Source organism: Styela clava, chromosome 11, assembly GCF_964204865.1.
Source record: "Styela clava chromosome 11, kaStyClav1.hap1.2, whole genome shotgun sequence".
NCBI lineage: Eukaryota > Metazoa > Chordata > Ascidiacea > Stolidobranchia > Styelidae > Styela > Styela clava.
The window spans coordinates 5604423-5625544 of NC_135260.1; the positions used below are offsets into that span (position 1 = coordinate 5604423).

At 33.3% G+C, this 21122-nt stretch overlaps 4 protein-coding genes and 1 long non-coding RNA gene across 6 annotated transcripts in view; 3 read left to right on the forward strand and 2 right to left on the reverse strand.

Annotated features, from left to right (window-relative positions):
• The window catches only part of LOC120347099 (exosome RNA helicase MTR4-like), a 101398-nt gene extending 100894 nt beyond the window's left edge, over positions 1–504 (reverse strand). The window contains exon 1 of the mRNA XM_039416940.2: positions 346–504. Coding sequence (XP_039272874.2) covers positions 346–434 — 89 coding nt within the window. The 5' untranslated portion in view covers positions 435–504. The remainder of the gene's footprint in view (positions 1–345) is intronic.
• Positions 505–507: 3 nt separating this feature from the next.
• On the reverse strand, positions 508–16013 carry LOC144429580 (uncharacterized). The gene is made up of 2 exons (XR_013478876.1): positions 15863–16013; positions 508–1766 (listed from the first exon to the last, which is right to left on the reverse strand). It is a non-coding gene; the product is annotated as an uncharacterized LOC144429580 (long non-coding RNA).
• Positions 3526–7018, forward strand: LOC144429578 (uncharacterized). The gene is made up of 5 exons (XM_078117674.1): positions 3526–4132; positions 4242–4505; positions 4585–4680; positions 5649–5796; positions 6253–7018. The coding sequence occupies exons 1-5, from the start codon at positions 4024–4026 to the stop codon at positions 6458–6460; spliced, it is 825 nt and encodes a 274-aa protein (XP_077973800.1). The 5' UTR covers positions 3526–4023; the 3' UTR covers positions 6461–7018.
• Positions 8261–13786, forward strand: LOC144429744 (uncharacterized). The gene is made up of 5 exons (XM_078117935.1): positions 8261–8688; positions 9408–9653; positions 9727–9987; positions 10606–10801; positions 11761–13786. Exons 1-5 carry the CDS (start codon positions 8628–8630, stop codon positions 13004–13006), a joined length of 2010 nt encoding a protein of 669 aa, XP_077974061.1. The 5' UTR covers positions 8261–8627; the 3' UTR covers positions 13007–13786.
• Positions 16014–16502: 489 nt separating the features above from the next.
• On the forward strand, positions 16503–20662 carry LOC120347068 (uncharacterized). 2 transcript variants are annotated; one of them, XM_039416889.2, is made up of 5 exons: positions 16503–17320; positions 17560–17802; positions 17883–18149; positions 18378–18609; positions 18996–20662. In XM_039416889.2, exons 1-5 carry the CDS (start codon positions 17266–17268, stop codon positions 19267–19269), a joined length of 1071 nt encoding a protein of 356 aa, XP_039272823.2. In that variant the 5' UTR covers positions 16503–17265; the 3' UTR covers positions 19270–20662. The 2 variants fall into 2 exon arrangements, with proteins under 2 accessions (XP_039272823.2, XP_039272822.2); XM_039416888.2 differs by having other exon boundaries at positions 16509–17320; positions 17557–17802.
• Positions 20663–21122: the final 460 nt, after the last annotated feature.

Here is a 21122-nt window from a genome sequence, read left to right on the forward strand (position 1 = left end):
CCACAAGGAATTTCTTCCACAGACACTTATATTAATCTAAAAAGACATTAAACGAGAATATCGGTCAGAGACCGAAGACTTATCGATCGAAAGTTAGGGGAACCCCCAAAACAGTGCTCTTACTCCATAGTGACACCTTGTGTCCCATCACTAATTAATTAATAACTCGCTAATTATACGACATAATTCATCCAAAATCAATAGGCTTCTGGTACGACATATGATGAATGCACATGTAAAATCTTGAGCAGATTCAATCTCGCTTTCGTGAGATATCGCGTGCATATAACAGACAAACAGACAGACGTAACAAAGTAATGATTAAATAAACGTCCAAACACTTACTCAGATGGTTGTTCGTTTTTCTTAGACTTTCCAGCTGCAGCTGAATCATCTTCAAAAACATCAAATAAATTGTCCCCAAAACCAGCCATTGCTGTAAGATCACTAATTATATAAGTCCCGAGTGAAGTATTCAATCAGAATATTTAAGATAACTAAACTATGCTGAGAAAACAAAGAATAATTTTAATCCTGTGAGCAAGAATTCAACAATGACAATCTCACAGATGTGAAGATCTTTTCATGACCTTCCGTAGTAACAGGTTAAAATAATAATAAAAAGAATCTAGAAACAGCTTTTCTAATTCACATAAATACATGATAGTTACGATGTCTTCCATACATCATATCTTAACTCATGTACTGTTTAGACGATTCCATACACATACAGCAGGGTTTCCCATATTTAAAGTTAGTAGGAATCCATTGGGCAGTTCATAAATCGCTCATGTATTCCCAAAACTACATTGCGTGCCCTGATTGGACAAGTCATATAAACTGCGAATGTAAACTTGGAACTCAGTCTCCATGTCAAAGGCCTAAAATGTGTAATTGAAAGTTTTCCATGACATCTGGAAGAAAAGAACTTTTAGGACAGAAGGTGGCATTAACGAACTTATAGTTTGAAGAGAAAGCTGATGAAATACACCTTAATCATAAAACACAACATGGTGTCTACTTAACGGTTTTATGGAAATGGGGTTGAAGATTAGTAACATCTACAGCAATGAAAAAAGATTTCCTGGATTTTAGGATGGCATCAATGTTGCCAAACAGTCTTTATTTCCCATCTTATGGGAGAAAAGATGATAAAAGTTAGCTCAATCATAATAGGGTGAATAACAAAGTTCTTTCCAGTTTGGTGCTATGGGCATGGTGTCTTAGCTAAGTAACATTTACAGTTTACTGTAACTTAACCTTGCAGTATTGTTTTTATCATGATAGAAATATTATGTATACAGAGAAAGCACTAATAAAACAATATATTCTAAAAACTATGCATTAAAATTACAAAGTAGAATAATAGAAGTTTTGTTAAGATGGGCAAAATTGCAAACAAAAGGGATGAGGTGCAGATGAAGGGTACTGCCGAAGTATGTGAACCAAGATGGTGGACACTGGAACGTAGTATGTGTACCAGGTTAGGGTTAGGTCATAATTTTATTCCAATTTTTCTTATTTTAGTTCTATTACGAGTTTGGGGACTAGCTAAGTGACTCCCGTAGTACTTGTACCTGAAACCATGGCCTAATCCTAACCTGGTACACATTACGTTCCAGTGTCTGCCATCTTGGTTCACATACTTCAGGAGTACCGGATGAAGACAGTGTACAAATTGAAGATAGGTTTATTTGCTGATGTTCTGTGCTGATCATTATGTGAGCTCTTGATACGATCCAAAATTCTTCCATCGAATCAAAAAACTGAAAATAAATAACATTCAATATTTAAAATATAAACAGTGACTGCCCATAAGCATAACTAAAGTAACTCTCAAGACATACCAACAGAAATGAGCCCTCAAGTACAGAGAGGACATGGCTATTTCACCTTCACTGCTGGTTGGTCATATTCAGTCATCTGTGACTGATGATATCAGAGGTCAAGCTTAGCCATCAGGGAAAATGCTAGTTGCCAGAAATACAATAAAGATACAGTTACCAACTTGTTTTCTTTTTTTCTTATTGTGAGCGTGATGTCCTAATTGCTAAAGCGTTACATTTACCTTTCTCGCACAAAGGTTACACAACTCTGGTTCAAACTATCAATTCTACAATGTCACCCTGGGTGTAATAAATTGGGGAAACAAAACCAAACGAGAAAGTTTAAGATTCAAAGTAGCTCCTAAGATATGAATGGTTGCTTGTAATTGCCTTGTTCGACTAAGACTGTTTAAAAAGTCGAATGAAGATAAATAATGTTAAAATAAAAAGTGAAAAATTGTTATTATTTCAAACATCACCTTGTGTGTTACCAACTATTTCTGACATAAAAATTAGAAGAGAAGAATAGAACTCGTTCACCGAGATTAAAAAAATACTCAGAATGGTCGATTTTATACCACACATATAATGTAATGCGCATTGACGTAACAACAACAATAATACACAAAATAATAATTGAACAAAACGGTTAGAATGTATATTCTTTCCTAATATACAGTTAGTGGGAGTTACACGAAAGCCTGAATGACATAACTGTCAACATATGATAAAGGAAATTAACATGACTATAATGTATACAATGTGATCATTTAAAGACAGATCTAAGTTAAATCTAATACAGACAATGGTTTACAGTTTGCCCACCTTTTATGTCAGTGAAATACCATATAAACAGTATATAAACAGTTGTAATATTACAGATTTTAGCATCTTTGAAAGGTAGCTCAGGGCTCCGCAGATATGAACTTAGAATGTAAGACCTACAAATAAAAGATTTCAATAAAGAAGATTGAGGTTGGATTTTTGACAGTGACTTTCTCATTTGTATTATTGTGTCGTGACCCCACTTTAGTTCAATATCTTGAACAGTTCTTTGAAAGGTAGATTAGGATCAACAAATAAATACTTAGAATGTAACATCTTAAAATATTTTAGTTAGAATTTGCCCGTAAGGTAAATTCTTGGAAGTGACACTACTCATTTGCATTACAGTCTGGATTCCGTTTTAGGTTTAAAGTCCTACCCAACAGATTTCAGAGTAAATCAATAAAAATTCAAAAAGGATGATCTTCAAATGCAGCATATGGGTTCTTCTTGGTAAGAACTTCGTTATAAAAACAGGATGTTCATATTTGTTCCGGGACAAATGAAAGCTGATAAATCGGCTACATAGTATGGTGAACCACAGTTTCTTGTCCAGTTTTCAGCCCTAAATTAGTCGACTAGTTAAATGCATGGACTTGAAGGTGAAAGAGGAGCATTAGGGAATCCAGAAATGCTATTGCACACAATAATCCCCCAAAGGACTCTAAACTGTGTAATCAGAGGTATTTTTGATGAAGATGAAAGCCTATATGAACCAAATTGCAAAATTCGAGAAAAAGTGGGCTTAGAGCGTTCCCCTTGGACCACAAACATCCTACACCAGTTCAATAAAAACAATAATGAACACGGGCTTGGTCGCTAGTTGTTAAATAATGAGACTATGACATTTCAGATTAAAATCTGGGGTTCAAATCTCATGCGCACCAATTCACTCAGGGTGTAATAAATTTGGTAAGCAATGTCACGGTTCTTCCAGAATAAAGGAGCTCCTTATATATCAGTTGCTGCTTGTGCATCACCTTGTTTGGGGAGGAAAGTCATACATATGCGGTATAAAATAAGATCCAACCTCAATTTTGTGAACAATATAATCTATAACAATATAACCGGTAGTATAAATCTAAAATTAAGAAAAGCAACACCTTTAAAAATAATGGTAATTTTATATATTCATAATTAATTCTATTTAGGTATGCAACAGTTAGTGGTTGCTACACGAACGCCTGAATGACATAACTAGGAAATGTGAAATGTTCTTCCTATATTTTACTCAGCCTTTTCAATCAGTGTTAATGAAGCAGGACGATGCCCTGATTGTCCGAATACAATACTTGGAACAGAGATCAAGAATATCACATACAGACCAAGTAATGAATACAACTGCAACTGTGATTGGACAATACCAACAAGTATGGAGACAGATCGTGAAACTGCAGTTGTTCTGTTGTTACAAAATTATTCATTGCCAATGACAACTGGTCCGGGAAGTAGAGATTGCTCTGGAGCAATCAGATTCCCAAGTAAGCTATATTATACTACTCTACTATTACTACTATCGTATACTATTCTAATATACAGCACAATTAATAAAAATATGAGTAAAACAAAACTGTTTCAATGCTTTTACAGACGCTGCTGGATACAAATGTGATTTTTCAAGCAATTACTGTCTCGCATTTGCAACTGTATCAACCATTTGCAACATCAACAAAATCAGAGAGAAAATTCCAGTTGTAAGTCACACCTGTGATTCATTCATTCCATGGAATAGAGCTGGAGGAAGTCCATACAAGATACTATACAATGCAAAAAACTTTGCTGGTTACACTAAATACTTCACAATTCAATATCTCGTAATAGATTGTAGATCAACAACAACCACACCAAAAACAAGTGAGTTTTTTCCTTCAGAGTTTGCAAATCTACACCAAACAATTATTTTCACTTATAATAAATATGAAATTATTTTCAGCAACCACCACACAACAGAAACAAACAACAAAGGTTCCATTAACACTTGCAAGAATTATATGTGAAACAACAACTTTCGAAACCATCAAAACTACTGGTATGAATTGAATAAGTTCATATTTTGGAATGTGTTCGAACTCAGATTCACAAAGTCTGTGAATAACCGATTTGTGTGCTATGTTCGGCAGTTTAACGAAGGTTGCTTGCCTGTCAAAATAACTCAAACTACACAAATGTTTATTTACTAAATGATTGTGCTAAATTGAACTTCATCTCTATTGGAATGTGATCACATAAATAATGATATATTAGCTTGGCTACTTTAATATTTCCACTGAATTCAAACTTACAAGTATTTCATATTAATATATATGAGGGGAAGCCTAGTGGATAAAGCGTTGGACTTACTACGACAGCATTACAGGCAAAAATCTATGGTTAAATCGGATTTCCCCACATCACATAGAGCAAGGGTCGGCAACTTTTTGTCGCTCGCGGGCCAAAATTGAGGTTGCAAGTCATTGTCGGGCCGCACATATTTTTAGAAAGTTGAAAAACCGAACGGATGGTACTTTTTATAATAAAAATCAAGCAGTGATACATTTCTCGAATAGAATATAGATTTATTTCCTCATTGCATCTCATGAAATTTCATTTGAATATTTTCAGCGCCATTGAACCCTTTGCACTTAGCATCAACTTTCCTGCGTTTTGTTGCCATTTGCAATATTAATTAAATTAAATGCTCATCAAACGAGTAATTGTGAAATATATAGTTGTTAGGTTGTAATATAATTTAGTCTGGAAAATATATTAGTCAAAACGGATGTTTTGTTACTATAATTTAGTGAAGCGTCGCAGGCCGGATTATAGTGCTCCGCAGGCTGGATCCGGCCCGTAGGTTGCTGACCCCTGACATAGAGTGTAATAAATTGTGTAGGTAATGTCAAACCAAAAATATAAAACTATAATAGCTCTTTACTTACTCATATATAATGCAGAACATTGTTCAGAATATTATACAACGTTGTATAAAACAGTAAAAGCATAATAATTTTATTCTAGAAATGACTACAAACACTAGAGAAATTGCCAGTGATAACAAATGTATTGAAAATTGTGAATCTGTATATACACTAATGATTGCAGTGGGCGCTGCAGGATTAATTGTTGGAATCATCATTGGGATTCTGACAACTTGCTTGATGCAGAGGTAAACAATTACCAAATTGAATGGAATAGTCAAATGGATATATCATAATATCAAGACCTATTGTTTTTAGTTTTTATAAGAATATGGAATATCACGCACACATTTTTGTCGCCGCCGTCAGGAATGTTTATAATTCAATATTTTACAATCATTATTGTATTGACTCTCTATGATAATATTATTAAATGTCGAATTCGACATAAGAATCTACGATTAAAAGAAATACTGTATATACCCACTTCCTTTTCTTCTGAGCCTAAAAAAAATTATTGAATTTTGCATGCGGAATGAATTTTGCATGCAAAAAAATTATTAAATTTTTTTACAGTGAAATAAATAATCTTGCTCATTTGTTGTGGGCATCTGCTATTTTACCAATCAGAAATATTTCTTTCATTTATGAGATATTTCAACATGAGCACATTATGAAAAGTTGTAAAAATAACTGTACTTCAGATTTCTGAGGAAAAAACAATTGCAAAACCAAATGGAAATGCAAAGCAGTCAACATCATCAACATAACACCATGAAAAATGCAGCATATGAAAATCATGAACCAACTATAAACGAAAACGGATACGAAGTAATAATTCCAGTTGATAAAAAGAATGAAAGACCATATGAAGAGATAATATGTGGGAAGGAATCTGCATATGAAAAATAAGAAAAACCCTCAAAGCTTTCTATAGCTAATCCCCAAAATAATATGGCTCCATCAAATAGTCACTGAAAACGAAATAAACAAACATGAACAAGAAAATATAAGTTTCTTTATCTCAACATGAACTATAGTTGTTTACCTAGCTTATACTGTCATATTATCATTTATTATGTTAATCCATCATTTTCCTAATGCAATATTGTATGTTAGCTACATTATCATCAAATATTTTTTCATAATGCTTGTGCAGGCAATATGACTCAGACGGTAAAATCCTTTGAGCCGATATGCTCTGAGCTTCAGTACCCTTTGCTTTTGAATTCCGAGACTGAAAGTGTTTTGAAACGCTCTCAACTTCTTATTGCCTTATTATGTCTTCATGTGAAATGAGAAAAAAGGTTTCAGTCACAACGCAAATTGTGAGTTTTATAAATAGCATTGATTTTGAAAATGGCAAGTCAGTCGTTCATGGACTTGGTGATATAGGGAGTTGGGACTGTTTAGCAACCTGATCCACCTTAAGGCATCAACCAAGGAGTCCAGCAATCGTCTTGCAAATATTCATCTATCACATGATTCTAACTTGCGAACACTTGCATGATAATCAGAAGTGTGACGGTAAACATAAACCTAATGCTTAGCTGACTCCCACTTGACACAAATATTACTATTTCAGCACGAAAATGACAACTTTCACAAAAATGGAGTGTAGTTTACAATATTCTAACTGTATGAGTGTTATATAAATAAATAGCATATCCTATATATAAAAAAGATTTTTATCTAAATAAAGTGCATATTGTATGTAAAAAAAAAGACTTTACTTCATTGGGTTGAACAAGGCTTTGCACAATCTACTGCTAGGTTTTGTGCTAAGTTATTAGTTTACCTTTGACTGACTTAGGTTGACCAAGGAAGAATCGCCAAGCATAGCTTTCTGCAACAATGGCTAATTAGTAAGATACCACAGGTGTTCTAACAATTGTAAAATTTACCAGACGCTCACAACAATTTTTTTATTCAGAAAAATTTTCAAACATGATCTTAAACTCTACTTTGAGTTGGGTTGGACAAGACTAACTCTTTATCCTTCCTCTATGCCTTTATGCTAGTGGATCCGTATGAGTATACTGCAGGGATTCTGCAGCAGAAATAAACATGACTATTCTATCATTTTATTTCCATTCTATGACTATTCTACAACCAATGGTTTTAAACTGCTTGTCTGAGAAAGTCTGACGAAACGTTACAGAAATACATTTGTATTAGTGTGCAGCAGGACTCTTTGATTGGATACATGAAAATTATGATCTTAAACATTAACTTTTTTTTGAACTTTGCTAGCTATTTGTCAGTTTTTAGTTATGTTTAAAAAATTTACATACAAATATTTTGGTAGACACATTGTATTCTCAAGATATTTAGTTTAGTTGCATCAACCACGAATTGATACAGTAAAGTTGCAACAAGCTATAAGAGACTACAATTATCAGTACTTTTAAATTGCAGGTGGTACCGTAATATATTTTGAATCAAAATGAGGAATATTGACATGAAAACTAGTTTATAAAAACTCTCTCAAAATCAGCATCAAAATTTTTGTAATGGTAACATTTTTTTCTGAGGATAAGGGTCAGGGAGACATCCACTTTTTTCAAAAACAATAGTATATTTGGTTGGATATAATTATATTTGCAATATGGCAGGTTCATAGTTTAGGCGTTGCGATTCGGCGTTGCATAATTAACATGCAACAAGATCTGTCAAGAGCAGGTGTGACCCTAGACGTCAAAAGTGCTTTCTAATATGCTATAGTATTCAAGAAGCAGCTTTCAAAGGTAGAAATCAACGATGCGTAATTTGTAAACAAAGCTTCATTCAGAAAGAACTCTCAATAATATCGTGGGAGTGAAATTAATTGCGAAGTAAACCGTTGGTATATTTTATTCTAAACCTCATGCTATTATTAGAAAGTTGCGATGAGTCATAATTATGATAATCAACGCACACCTCTTATCAAGGAAATGATCAAGAAAAGCCAAAATAAAAATAATAGAAAAACGACTCAGACTTGATTAATACTAGAAACTGAAACTCATTTCTGCAATCAAAGGCTGCCTTCACTTAGAGAAAGAATCACCTGGGTTTATTCAGTTTATTTGAACAATTCATGATGAAGAAATCAAAGTCTTCAATTATCAACTACAAATACTCGGTTTTGTATTTTATTGGTGAGTTATTCTTTCTTTTATTTGCTTTTAAACAATTTTAAGAAATTATTACATTGATGGAGTGGAAAATGCCAGTTTAAAACTGTCTTATTGCTCAATTCCTTAACTCAATGGACATCTTCTTAATTTCGCACTGGACAAGACCCTGTATATGCAGCGACTGATATCTAACGAGCTATTATTGTTTTGGAAGTATCGGAATCATTTCGGTTTGACATTGCCTACTCTATTTGTTACACCCTGGGTGAGGGGGTAGGTATGGGATATGAACCTGAGATGTTTAATTTGCGTTGCCAACACAGTTAAGTTGGTACTCCTGAAGTATGCATAACAAAAATGGGGGACACCGGAACATAGTATGTGTACCAGGTTAGGGTTGGGCCATAATTTTAGGTGCAAATACTGCGGAAGTCACTTGCCTAGTCACTGAACTCGTATTATAACTAAAATAAAAAAATTGGAATAAAATTATGGCCTAACCCTAACCTGGTACACATACTACCAGTATACTTCAGGAGTACCGTTAAGTTTAACGCTTTAACCTCTAGGTCAGCGCACCGTCCTAAATGAGGATGATTTAAAAAGACTGTTCAAAATAAATCAAATTTTTTCACTATAATTAAATCTTGAATCCTTCATTGTGAACGAAAACAAAATTCAGAAAACGTTGAACTTTGAAATCTGTTATAATAATGAATTTGGGAAATATATTTCTTCAGCACTTTGTATCAGCTTCAATGAAGCTGCAAATTGTACAGATTGCCCCCATGTAATACTTGGATCTGAGAGCAAGAAAATCACATATGGACCAAGTAATGAATACAACTGCTGGTGTGAATGGACAATACCAACAAGCATGGACACAGATAATGAAACCTCAGTTGTTCTGTTGTTGCAGAATGTTTCATTGCCATTGACAACAGGTAGCGAAAGTGGAGACTGCTCTGGGATAATCAGATTACCAGGTGAGTAAAGCACTCTAACGTGGTGCCATAGCAGGCCATAAAAAAATGTTAATTTCAAAGGACATTTTTACAGACACCAGTCGAGATGTATGCAAATATCAAAGGAACTACTGTCTTTTATTTGCAACTGCATCAACCATTTGCAACATTAGCAAAATCAGAGAGAAAATTCCAGTTGCAAATCACACCTGTGATTCAATCATTCCATGGAATAAAGCTGAAGGAAGCCCATATAAGATACTATATGGTGCAATAGACCGTTATGGTTACACAAAAGCTTTTACAATGCAATATCTTGTAGTAGATTGCAGACTAACAACCACGCTTCAGTCAAGTAAGTTAAAAGCAAAGGAAGACTATCAGTAACACAGTAAAGGAAATAAATAAAAGGAAAAACAACCTATTTTAAAATTTTTAAAAACTGAAAAAGTTGACAAGAATGCACGTGATTTTTAAAAAGCTAATTTTGTTATGTTTGGTGATTTTCCTATGTCACAAATATCTGTCAAGAAATGCACATTCTGTGCAATGAAGACCTGTTATATATTTTTTCTTCTCATAGAATCATGCGCCTTCCATCCAGTTACCAGTATATGTGAATTATGGAATGCCCAGTTATTAGTTTCAGATGCATGCACTTAAAGGCGAAGGAAAGCAGTAACTAGGACCGACCTACGACTGTGAGGAGTCCAACAATAGCCGATTACTCCCAACAGGATTTGAACCTTAAAACCCCAAAAATGTTTCCTTAATATCATTAGGTTACTGAAAAATCGCGTTATGCATTGTAGACAATGTTATATAGAAGAATGAACTGACTCGCCTACAGAAATTCCAACCTCCATAAACTTTTGAACAACCTGGCTGCACTTCTAACTAGAACTCAAAAAACAATATACCAATCATTACCTGTTAACATTTCTAAAAATAAAAATTAATAAATAATTTCCAGTCACAGAAGCTGAGCAGCAAACAACACTATGGGATTCAGACAGAACTGAATTTCATTCTACAACCGATTTGGACAAAAACGTCACCATTACCACGGGAACCAATATAAGTTCTGCTTCACTGATGATCGCAATTGCAGTGTCAGGAATAGTTATTGGTTTTATCTTTGGAGCTTTGTCAATGTTTTTCATACAAAGGTAAGAGGTAAAATAACACAAAGTAGTAATATTTTCCTTCCAATATTTGCACTTTGTATAATGTTTTTGAATACTGTTTTGAGAATAATATGCCATTTCAAGGTTTCATTTGAATGTGGTTGATAATAAATATCTGTACCCTATATTCTTGCATGTAAGCCATTTTTAAATTTCAAAAATAAGTTATCATGACCATACATGAAATCGCTTATTACATTCTACCGGACGGACATACAACTTGATTCTATTTAGAGAACCAGCGTTTTCTCCTAGTGTAAACTTCAAAAAGCACACTTTAAATGTTGTTACCGATAATACATGAAATGGATTATTACATCCTACCGGGCAGAGATACAACTCGATTCTATTCATAGAACTAGCGTTTTCCACTTGTGTAAACTTCAAAAAAGCACACTTTAAATGTTGCTACCCATAATATCGTTTCAGTCATGACCATACATGAAAGGGCCTATTACATTCAACGGCACAAAAATAGAAGTTTCAACAATATAATTTTCAATTTTGTGACTTACTGGAAATAAATATAAAATAAAAAGCTTTGCAAGGAAATGGCATCAATGTCCACCACGCAACCACGCAACCATGCAAATATACCGCAACAAAATGAAAGGCGCAGGGTCGCACAGAAAATGAGCAATCAAAGTCCCGATTTCATTTATCGTCGTCATTATAATACGTGGCAAAGTGCTATAATTGGTTTGAATATCTCTCTTGACAACGAAACACCGTGATAAGGGCGAAAAGTGGCTATTATTCGAAAATCAGTCGGAAAAGTATTTGAATACTTTGATATCCTTGACTGTGATAGGTGCGTACGGCGTTTTACTAATTGTAGGGTTGGCTTATATGCGAATTTTCATAAAAATCGTCGTTTCAATACCGCTTTTATGGAGTCGGCTTATATGCACGAATATACAATATTGATTTTATAAACCCAGGTATTGCATCCACAACAACAAAAAACCAAAAAACAAAGATTCAATGGAAATGGAAAGCATTCAACATCAGCAGCCAACTGTCAATGAACGAACAACATACACACCAACATCAGATGAAAGTGGATATGAAGTTCCGATTCCAGTTGATAACAAGAATAAACAAAGTGGATATGAAGTTCCAATTCCAGTTGATAAAAAGAATGAACAAAGTGGATATGAAGTTCCGATTCCAGTTGATAAAAAGAATGAACAAAGTGGATATGAAGTTCCGATTCCAGTTGATAAAAAGAATGAACAAAGTGGATATGAAGTTCCGATTCCAGTTGATAAAAAGAATGAACAAAGTGGATATGAAGTTATAAATCCAGTTGATAAAAAGAATAAACAAAGTGGATATGAAGTTATGAATCCAGTTGATAAAAAGAATGAACAAAGTGGATATGAAGTTATAAATCCAGTTGATAAAAAGAATGAACAAAGTGGATATGAAGTTATAAATCCAGTTGATAACAAGAATGAACAAAGTGGATATGAAGTTCCAATTCCAGTTGAAAAAAAGAATAAACAAAGTGGATATGAAGTTCCGATTCCAGTTGATAAAAAGAATGAACAAAGTGGATATGAAGTTATAAATCCAGTTGATAAAAAGAATAAACAAAGTGGATATGAAGTTATAAATCCAGTTGATAAAAAGAATAAACAAAGTGGATATGAAGTTATAAATCCAGTTGATAAAAAGAATAAACAAAGTGGATATGAAGTTATAAATCCAGTTGATAAAAAGAATAAACAAAGTGGATATGAAGTTATAAATCCAGTTAATAAAAAGAATAAACAAAGTGGATATGAAGTCATAAATCCAGTTGATAAAAAGAATAAACAAAGTGGATATGAAGTTATAAATCCAGTTGATAAAAAGAATAAACAAAGTGGATATGAAGTCATAAATCCAGTTGATAAAAAGAATAAACAAAGTGGATATGAAGTCATAAATCCAGTTGATAAAAAGAATAAACAAAGTGGATATGAAGTCATAAATCCAGTTGATAAAAAGAATAAACAAAGTGGATATGAAGTTATGAATCCAGTTGATAAAAAGAATGAACAAAGTGGATATGAAGTTATAAATCCAGTTGATAACAAGAATGAACAAAGTGGATATGAAGTTATGAATCCAGTTGATAACAAGAATGAACAACAATATGTGGTTGTTAAAAGCGGAGCAGAATACCAATTCGCAAATTAACAGATCGGAGAGGCCTTTTTTCACGGTCACAAAACTATGCCATAGAAATTTTGGCAAAATATGAGTTGAATTTTGATCAGCCTTACAGAACAATTTAGAAGTTGTTTGCATCTGTTATATATTCATTTATGTTATACCAATTTACAATTATCCATAATTAAAACTTTCAAAGAAATTTACCTTGTAATGTCTTATCTGAAAGAAATTTTAACCCGAGAAGACACTCAGCATATCATACCAATATAACTACTCTGTGAGTGAGTGTGCGCGAGTAGATAATAAATGGACCAATGAGGATGTCGATGTTGTATGAAATGTCGAAATGACTATATTTTTAAGACAACAACAGCCTACTCGAAATGGAAATTGAAACAAGAGATCTGTGCTCAAATATATGGACACGTCACAAGCAGGGATGACCAATTCGAATAAAGTATTCGAATGTATTCGAATATCTCGTTATTCGAATATCGGAATTAGCGATCATAAGAATATCGGATATTTGTGTGACGTCACACATTTTTAACGCCGCTTTCAAGACGTTTCCGTTGAATGAAAACATTCTCGATAAAAACTTGCGCGTGATTGTTTTCATCACTCATCAGTGTAACGTGTTATTTAGCCGGAAACGCCTTTACGTTTGTGTTTTTTTCTCTAAAACGAGATTTTCCACAAATTTGTTCCACGATAAATAAATACGTAAATCTGGTAAATACGTAAATCTGGTAAATACGTTCATCGGCGGCGAGTTTCTAAAGACAACGCAACTTTTTGATTGAAAAACGGCAATTTAAAATACTGAAAATAAAACCGTAAACAATATAAGTTTTATTGAGGCCCGCGAAAATTTAAAAAACGCTCTTTTAGGCAGTGAAAACTGCAAAATTTCGTGTGCCTCTGGGCTCTGGCACACATTACGTTTGGTCGGCGTTTAGAAACATATCGTCACAAATTGAGGGCGGGATTTGCCTGATTATCCATTACTTCAAATTGCTGTCAAATATTTTCCTGTTAACATGATACAAGGTTTGAAACGCGACTTTTTCCCAGGTTGTGAGGATGTACCGCAGTACCGGTATATAATATAATCAATCTAAAGTATATTCAATCAATTTTATTGTGATGAAATAAATTTTACTCTGAGATGTTACAGCAGATTTATGGATTTTTCGAACGGTTTTATCTAAAAATAATCAGAGTGGCAGCATTTCGATTGAGCGAAGTCACTGTTAACAAGTACACATAAATATTTGCCGAATTCGCAAAATACGGATCAAAACATTATTAAATCGGGCAGTTTACCACACGTTTTTATTTTTATAACCGCGGATTGCAATGGTATATAAGAGTGGTGAGGATTTTATTTTGTCGACGCATCCGCAGGTTAAATTGAAGACACTTAAATTAATAAAGCAAGACATTTTAAATATGCCCGTATCGGTACGAATTCATCACTTTGCACAACAGAAAAATATATAGTCGTTGTTATATTATTTGTTGTAAAAGTCGACTCTTTTAACAGGTGGCATAATCGCGGCGATGAATATGTATTTTCAATTTACTGCTAAACTTTATATGTATATTCATTGTATGAAATGAATTATACTCTACACTTAACAGGATTTCATATCATTATTTGAGATTTTTCTAACGGCGATAACGAGTTGGCAAGATTGCAAAAATACGTATTGAAATTAAATACATCAGGCAGTTTATCTCGTACTTTTAGGTCACAGATCGCCGTGGACTGAATAGTAATGTTATTTTGAGGTAAGAATAAGCAACCGCGAGTTACGTTGGGCACATTAAATTAAATAAAAATATTTTAGAATCTCGTAGTTGTCACGGATTGAATATTTTACGTAACAGGATGATCATTATACGCTGGAAAGACGGCTCTTTTAACGAGCGAGGAATCGCGGTGGGTGTTACAGGCGGCAATGGGAATTTCCGATTTCGAAAATCCTGGCTGTGCGGCTGGCAGTGGTGGTTATCTATCCTCTACTAATTTATTTCTAATTTCAAACACAGCAATATGTTACTCATAAGTCAAGTCAATAGACTTGACTATTATCGTAATATCATGGTACCAATGATAGAAAGCGTCAGACAACTCCTTGGTTATCTTTTCATATGGTCATTTGTACAAAGAGAATAATTCTAATAAACCGACTGTGTCACAAGTTGCTGTTATTTTTTACTGATAGCTATAAACTATCAATTACTTTGTGTACATATACTGTTGGTTTGTGGCTTTATTATGATATTTCTATTGAAGCTTATATCCTAATTTACTGGGTTTTAATAAACTAAAACAAAAATGTGTTATTTTCGATTTTAGAATGTATTCGGAATTCCAGATTCGAAAACATTATTTTAGAATGTATACGGAATAGTTTGGTATTCCGAAATGGCCATCCCTGGTCACAAAGTGTTGCTATTTTTTATTCTAACACATAAAAAACGAATCTCTTGAAGTCCACAAAAAATTTTGAAATAAGTTAAAGTAATAGCTTTCTGGCAAAAAAAATCAATCTTCAACCACTGAAAATTTCAAAGCAATTGGTCCAGTATTCGAAGAGAAAAGCGATTTCATCAAGGCGAAAAAGAAGAATAATACTAACAAGAACAACAACATAATATTGAAACGATCGTTATGTACACTGACATGTCTAATTACAAAGAAACACTCAAGAATCACTGAATAAATAATTAATTAAATACTGCTGAGTAGAAGAGTAAATTTACAACCATTCTTTATTCATGAAATCTGATAACTGACAAATGTCAGTACTTTTACAGGTTTCTTAATAGCATTGAATTTGAAAATAATTCTACATTCTGAGAATGACTCACCTGATTTCTGTTTTGTTTTCTCTTTTCAACTTCCTCTTCTAACAATTGTTGTCACACAGATTCTGTAGAATGAATGAAATAAATTATACATATGTCTGATATAGTTTAGCAGTTTTTCTGTGCAAAAGTAAGGTTAGTAAAGAAGACTTATTCAATAAAAAGGCAGGTTATATTTCAAGCAATTTATCACTCCAAAAAAGACTTGACCAAAATAATAGAAAAGAAAAGTGAATCTTGTTAAAAATTGGTTTTCTTCGTTTAGGAAGTAAAAAGAGTTATCAATGGTTGTAATCACAAATCATAATGAAAGTCCATGACTCTGCTAAAAACCCCATCTAATCAAATATACAAGACTGCTGGAATCAAAAAAATCATATTCTTTCCAGTTCCCAACTTCACCAACTCCTCATTGTCAGTTAATTGACAGAAAAAAAAATTTGAGTTCAAAAGCTAAATAATCTACCATTTATGGTGACTTCAGATATAGCTCCAAGCCAAAATAAAAGAAACATATGAATTTATTGCTTCATCAGACTACATCAATAAAGTTTGAACTAATAAACTGATAAGCGAAAAATAATTGTCAGTATTACTAAAAAAACACTTTATCTTGCGATGTACGAATATCTGAAGATGACATACTTCCTTACTGTCGTTCGACATTCTGACACTTTCTTCACCTATGAGTGATAAATCAACTTCCTATATACCAGAATGAACGATGATCGTAGTACGTAATACAATAAATATCTATAATCAGCAGTATTTGTTAAACAATCACCAGCCAGCTTTAATAATAATATTAGTTTCTTTTATTAGTCATAGAGGGAAACTCATTTGAATTATTTTCTAAGATTTATAAGTTTGGACATTATTAGTAGACTAAAATCGAAGAACAACAATTGACGAGATGTCCTATTTTATTCCAATTTTCCTCATTTTAGTTCTATTACGAGTTCGGGGACTGTCTGTGTTAGCCAATTGAATATTGGCCCATTGGTTTCAGTCAGTTTACACAACTTGATGTAAAGTAGGCGAACAAAATTAGTAACCCTAGTATTGGTACACACACTTCTGGAGCGCCAAGTAATCTATAAATATATCAATGAGTAATTATATTAGCAATTGCAAATAATATCCATCAACCACTTGCAAGTGAACTGTTTAAGGAATGCTTGACCTATGAATTAAAGAGAGATGATGATTCATGGTCACTGATTCATATAAACTAAGAGAGATTCTGATTATAAATCAGAAGCTTGTTACATAAAGTGTTGTGACAGGTCTCGTATTTTGTCAGTTGGATTTTTATCTTCATCTAAGTAAGTATCGTGTAATGAATTGAGTGATTGAAGAAACAAAGCAAAGAAAAGTGTAAAGAAGTTGCTGAAGATAAACTCAACATGTGGAAACATTCAAAACTCTTCAATTGCGAATGGTTGTTTATGCAGATAATTGGTGAGATCTTACTTACAAAAAAATTACACATGAACAACTAAGTCAACATTTGTTAACTGAAAACATAGATTGTTCAATTGTTTTAAAACAAGAATAATAGAGTTTTATACATTATAACTTGCAAAACCTACGATAGAGAAAATATGGATACCTTATGTATAAGAGCGTGTTTGGAAATATAAGCTTGCAAGAAAATTTGAAGAATTTTCAAATGTTATTGCAAAACTTTTTTATAGCAGTCAGTATCCGTCTGAATGAAGCAGCACTATGCACTGATTGTTCAAATACATTACTTGGAAGAGGAAGCAAGAACATCACATATGGACCAAGTGATCAATACAACTGCTGGTGTGATTATACAATACCAACAAGTATGGACACAGATCATGAAACTGCAGTTGTTCTGGTGTTACAAAATGTTTCACTGCCAATGACTAATGGTACTGGGAGCACAGACTGCTCTGGAGAAATCAGATTCCCAAGTATATTATACTATTCTACAATTACTATACTACTGTACACTATTCTAATAAAAAGCAACAATTAAAAAGTACTTTTACAGGCACTTATGGATACAAATGTGAATTTTCAAGCAATTACTGCCTAGCATTCGCAACTGCATCAACCATTTGTAACATCAACAAAATCAGAGAGAAAATTCTAGTTGCAAATCACACCTGTGATTCAATCATTCCATGGAATGAAGCTGGAGGAAGCCCATACAAGATACAATACTATGCAGGAAAACTTGCTGGTTACACAAAATACTTTACAATTCAATATCTTGTAATAAATTGCAAATCTCTAACAACAACCACACCTGCTCTATGTGAGTTATTTTTATATTTTCTATGATACTTATTTGCTTCACTGATATGAAAATATCTAAAGAGGAAGAGCCAGAATCTTTCCAGTTCGCCATTGTCGACCCTATTTAGGAAGTGGCATGGATTTGAAGATGTGTAATCTGCAATGTCAATGTGCCCAAATTGATTTAATAAGGCGATATAACCCAATTTTAAAACATGGGACTTGAACTTTTATTTGAAAATTTTAGTCACAGCATCTGAGCAAGAATCAACAACAACGAAAGAAACAGCTCATGCAAAATATACTTCATCTCTCGTGAAGCAATATTCTGACACAACTACTGAATCAACCTCAACATCTGACAACATCCAATGTCCCAGTGAATGCAACAGCACTGAAACATCACTGATCATTGCTATTCCAGTATCAGGAATTGTGGGTTTGATCATTGGAGTTTTCTTGATGTTCATAATACTAAGGTAACCATGTACACAAGTATGCTAAAATGTAAGGTAACAGGATAGCGTTTTTGCAAGGCGCATAGTCATAAGATATTTTTAATATTCCATAATATATGTCAAAAAAAACTGACTGTGCCAACTCAGGGATGACAGAAGTTCAAACACGATTTCTCAACTCAACATTAACAAAAGCTTCCAATCTGTAACTTCAAACTCTAGATAATGTCACTAAAAAAAGTTTATCTTTAAACCAGGTTTAAAAAATTGACTTTATCTGCAGCTGGATAACTCTGACATTTTCAATTTCATTTAAAAGTTAGATTCAAATTTCTTTATTTCGACTCGCACTCTTGAAGTTAATATTTATACATGTATCAAAGATTATATTTTCTATATAACATCAGGTATTGCAACAACAACAATAACAAGAAGAAACCAAAGAACAAGGATTCAATGGAAATGGGGAACATTCAACATCAGCAGCCAACTGTCCATGAACGAACCGCATATGAAAACTACACACTACAAACAACAGATGAAAGTGGATATGAAGTTCCGATTCCAGTTGATAACAAAAATGAACAAAGTGGATATGAAGTTCCGATTCAAGTTGATAACAAGAATGAACAGCAATATGAGGTTGTGAGAAGCGGAGCAGAATATCAATATGAAAATTAACAGCTCGGACAGATCTTTTACGCAGTCACAAAATTATGCCACAAAAATTTTGGAAAAAAAAAATCAACTAAACTTTGATCAGCTGTAAATGCATCTGTAATATATTCATCAGCCTCATTTAACATATATTATATAAATTTAATATTATCTATAATTAATACTTTTAAAGAACTTTTCCACGAAGTGTCGAATCTGGGCAAATTTCTAACCTAAGCAGCCACTCAGCATATCCAGTGGTGGGATTCAAATTTTTCGTCAGCCGGTTCCATCAAAAAAGTCATATTATTCAGCCGGTTCTGTTAAAAAAAGCCATATTATTTAGCAAATAAACTGATTATTCTTAATTACTTCCTAATTAACATTTCAAAATGAAGGTTAAGTAAGCATCATTATATCAAAATAGGCATCAAAATTTTGAATAATGTTGAGGATTGTCTATGGTGGCCCATCGTTGTCACGCGTAAAATTGAAAATAAAAATAAAAAATAAAATAAAAAACCGAAAAAAAAAAAATAGTTGGGAAAAAACATAAAAATAATTGAAAAAAAAAATTGGATAAAAAGAAAATAAAAAGGTTGACAACGATGGTCCGCCTCGTGGCCCATCGTTGTCACGCGTTTTTATTTTTAGAAAATTTGCTTCTGCTTGGGACCAACGTTGTCAGGCATAATCCTACGCGCACAAATGTGTTCCCTGGGTTTCCAACTCACTACTGATTTTCTTGAGCAATATTCAATATAAAAATGTTCTATAAATTCTCCATGCTACAAGTTCAACAAGAAGTAATATATTTATAATAATGATAAGAGAATATAGAATTGAATACGAAAATTCGGAAAATTTGTTTTTACGTGTAGAAGGTAATTTACTTGGAGAATGTTGCTTAACTACTCAGTTGTCTGGACACTCGTGATGCCGGTACCATACCGTCTTACCAAATACCGGTAGTCGGTTATAGTCGCTTTGCGTCTGACCGTACCGGTAGCCATGCAATCACTCATGAAAGAATGGGAGATACGGATAGCCTCGTAGAATATAGACTACTGAAACACTCTCTGCGCCTGCCCCATACCGTACAGCCGTAACGTACCGATCCAGACAAATGAAAAATCGCCCGTGATCAACCATTTATTCCAATCCATACCTCGACTCACTATATTCTACTAGGATAAAACTAACTCAAGAGTGAAATTACAAACAAACACTCAAGAACCACTTGATAATTAATTAATTATTTACTGTTGAGTAGAAGTTTAATTTACAACCATTTCTTATTTATGAACATCTAATAACTGACAAATTTCAGTATTTTAATAGCATTAAATTTGAAAATAATTCTACATTCTAAGAATGACTTGCCTGATTTCTGTTTTGTATCCTTTTTCAATTTCCTCTTCTAACAATTATGTCGTCACACAGTTTCTGTAAAATGAATGAAATAAATTATACATTCATGTCTAATAAATTTTGGCAGTTTCCAGGAAACAAAAGTCTGGTTAGTAAAGAATATTTATACAATGTAAGATGGGAGGGTATATTCCAAGAAATCTTTCACTCCTATAAAGGATCAGCACAAAAGAATAAATAAAAAAGTGAATTTTGGAAATTTACTTGGGAAGTGAGAGTTATTAGTGGCTGAAATCACGAATCATAATAAAACACTATGACTCTAATCAAAACCTTACCTACTCAAATATACAAGACTGCTGAAATCAAAAAAGCATAATTTATCCAGTTCCCAACTTCACCAACTCCTCATTGTCAGTTTACAGCAAATAAAAACAAATTTGACCTCAATAGATAAATAATCTACCATTTATGGTGACTCTGGATATAGCTGCAACCCAAAATAA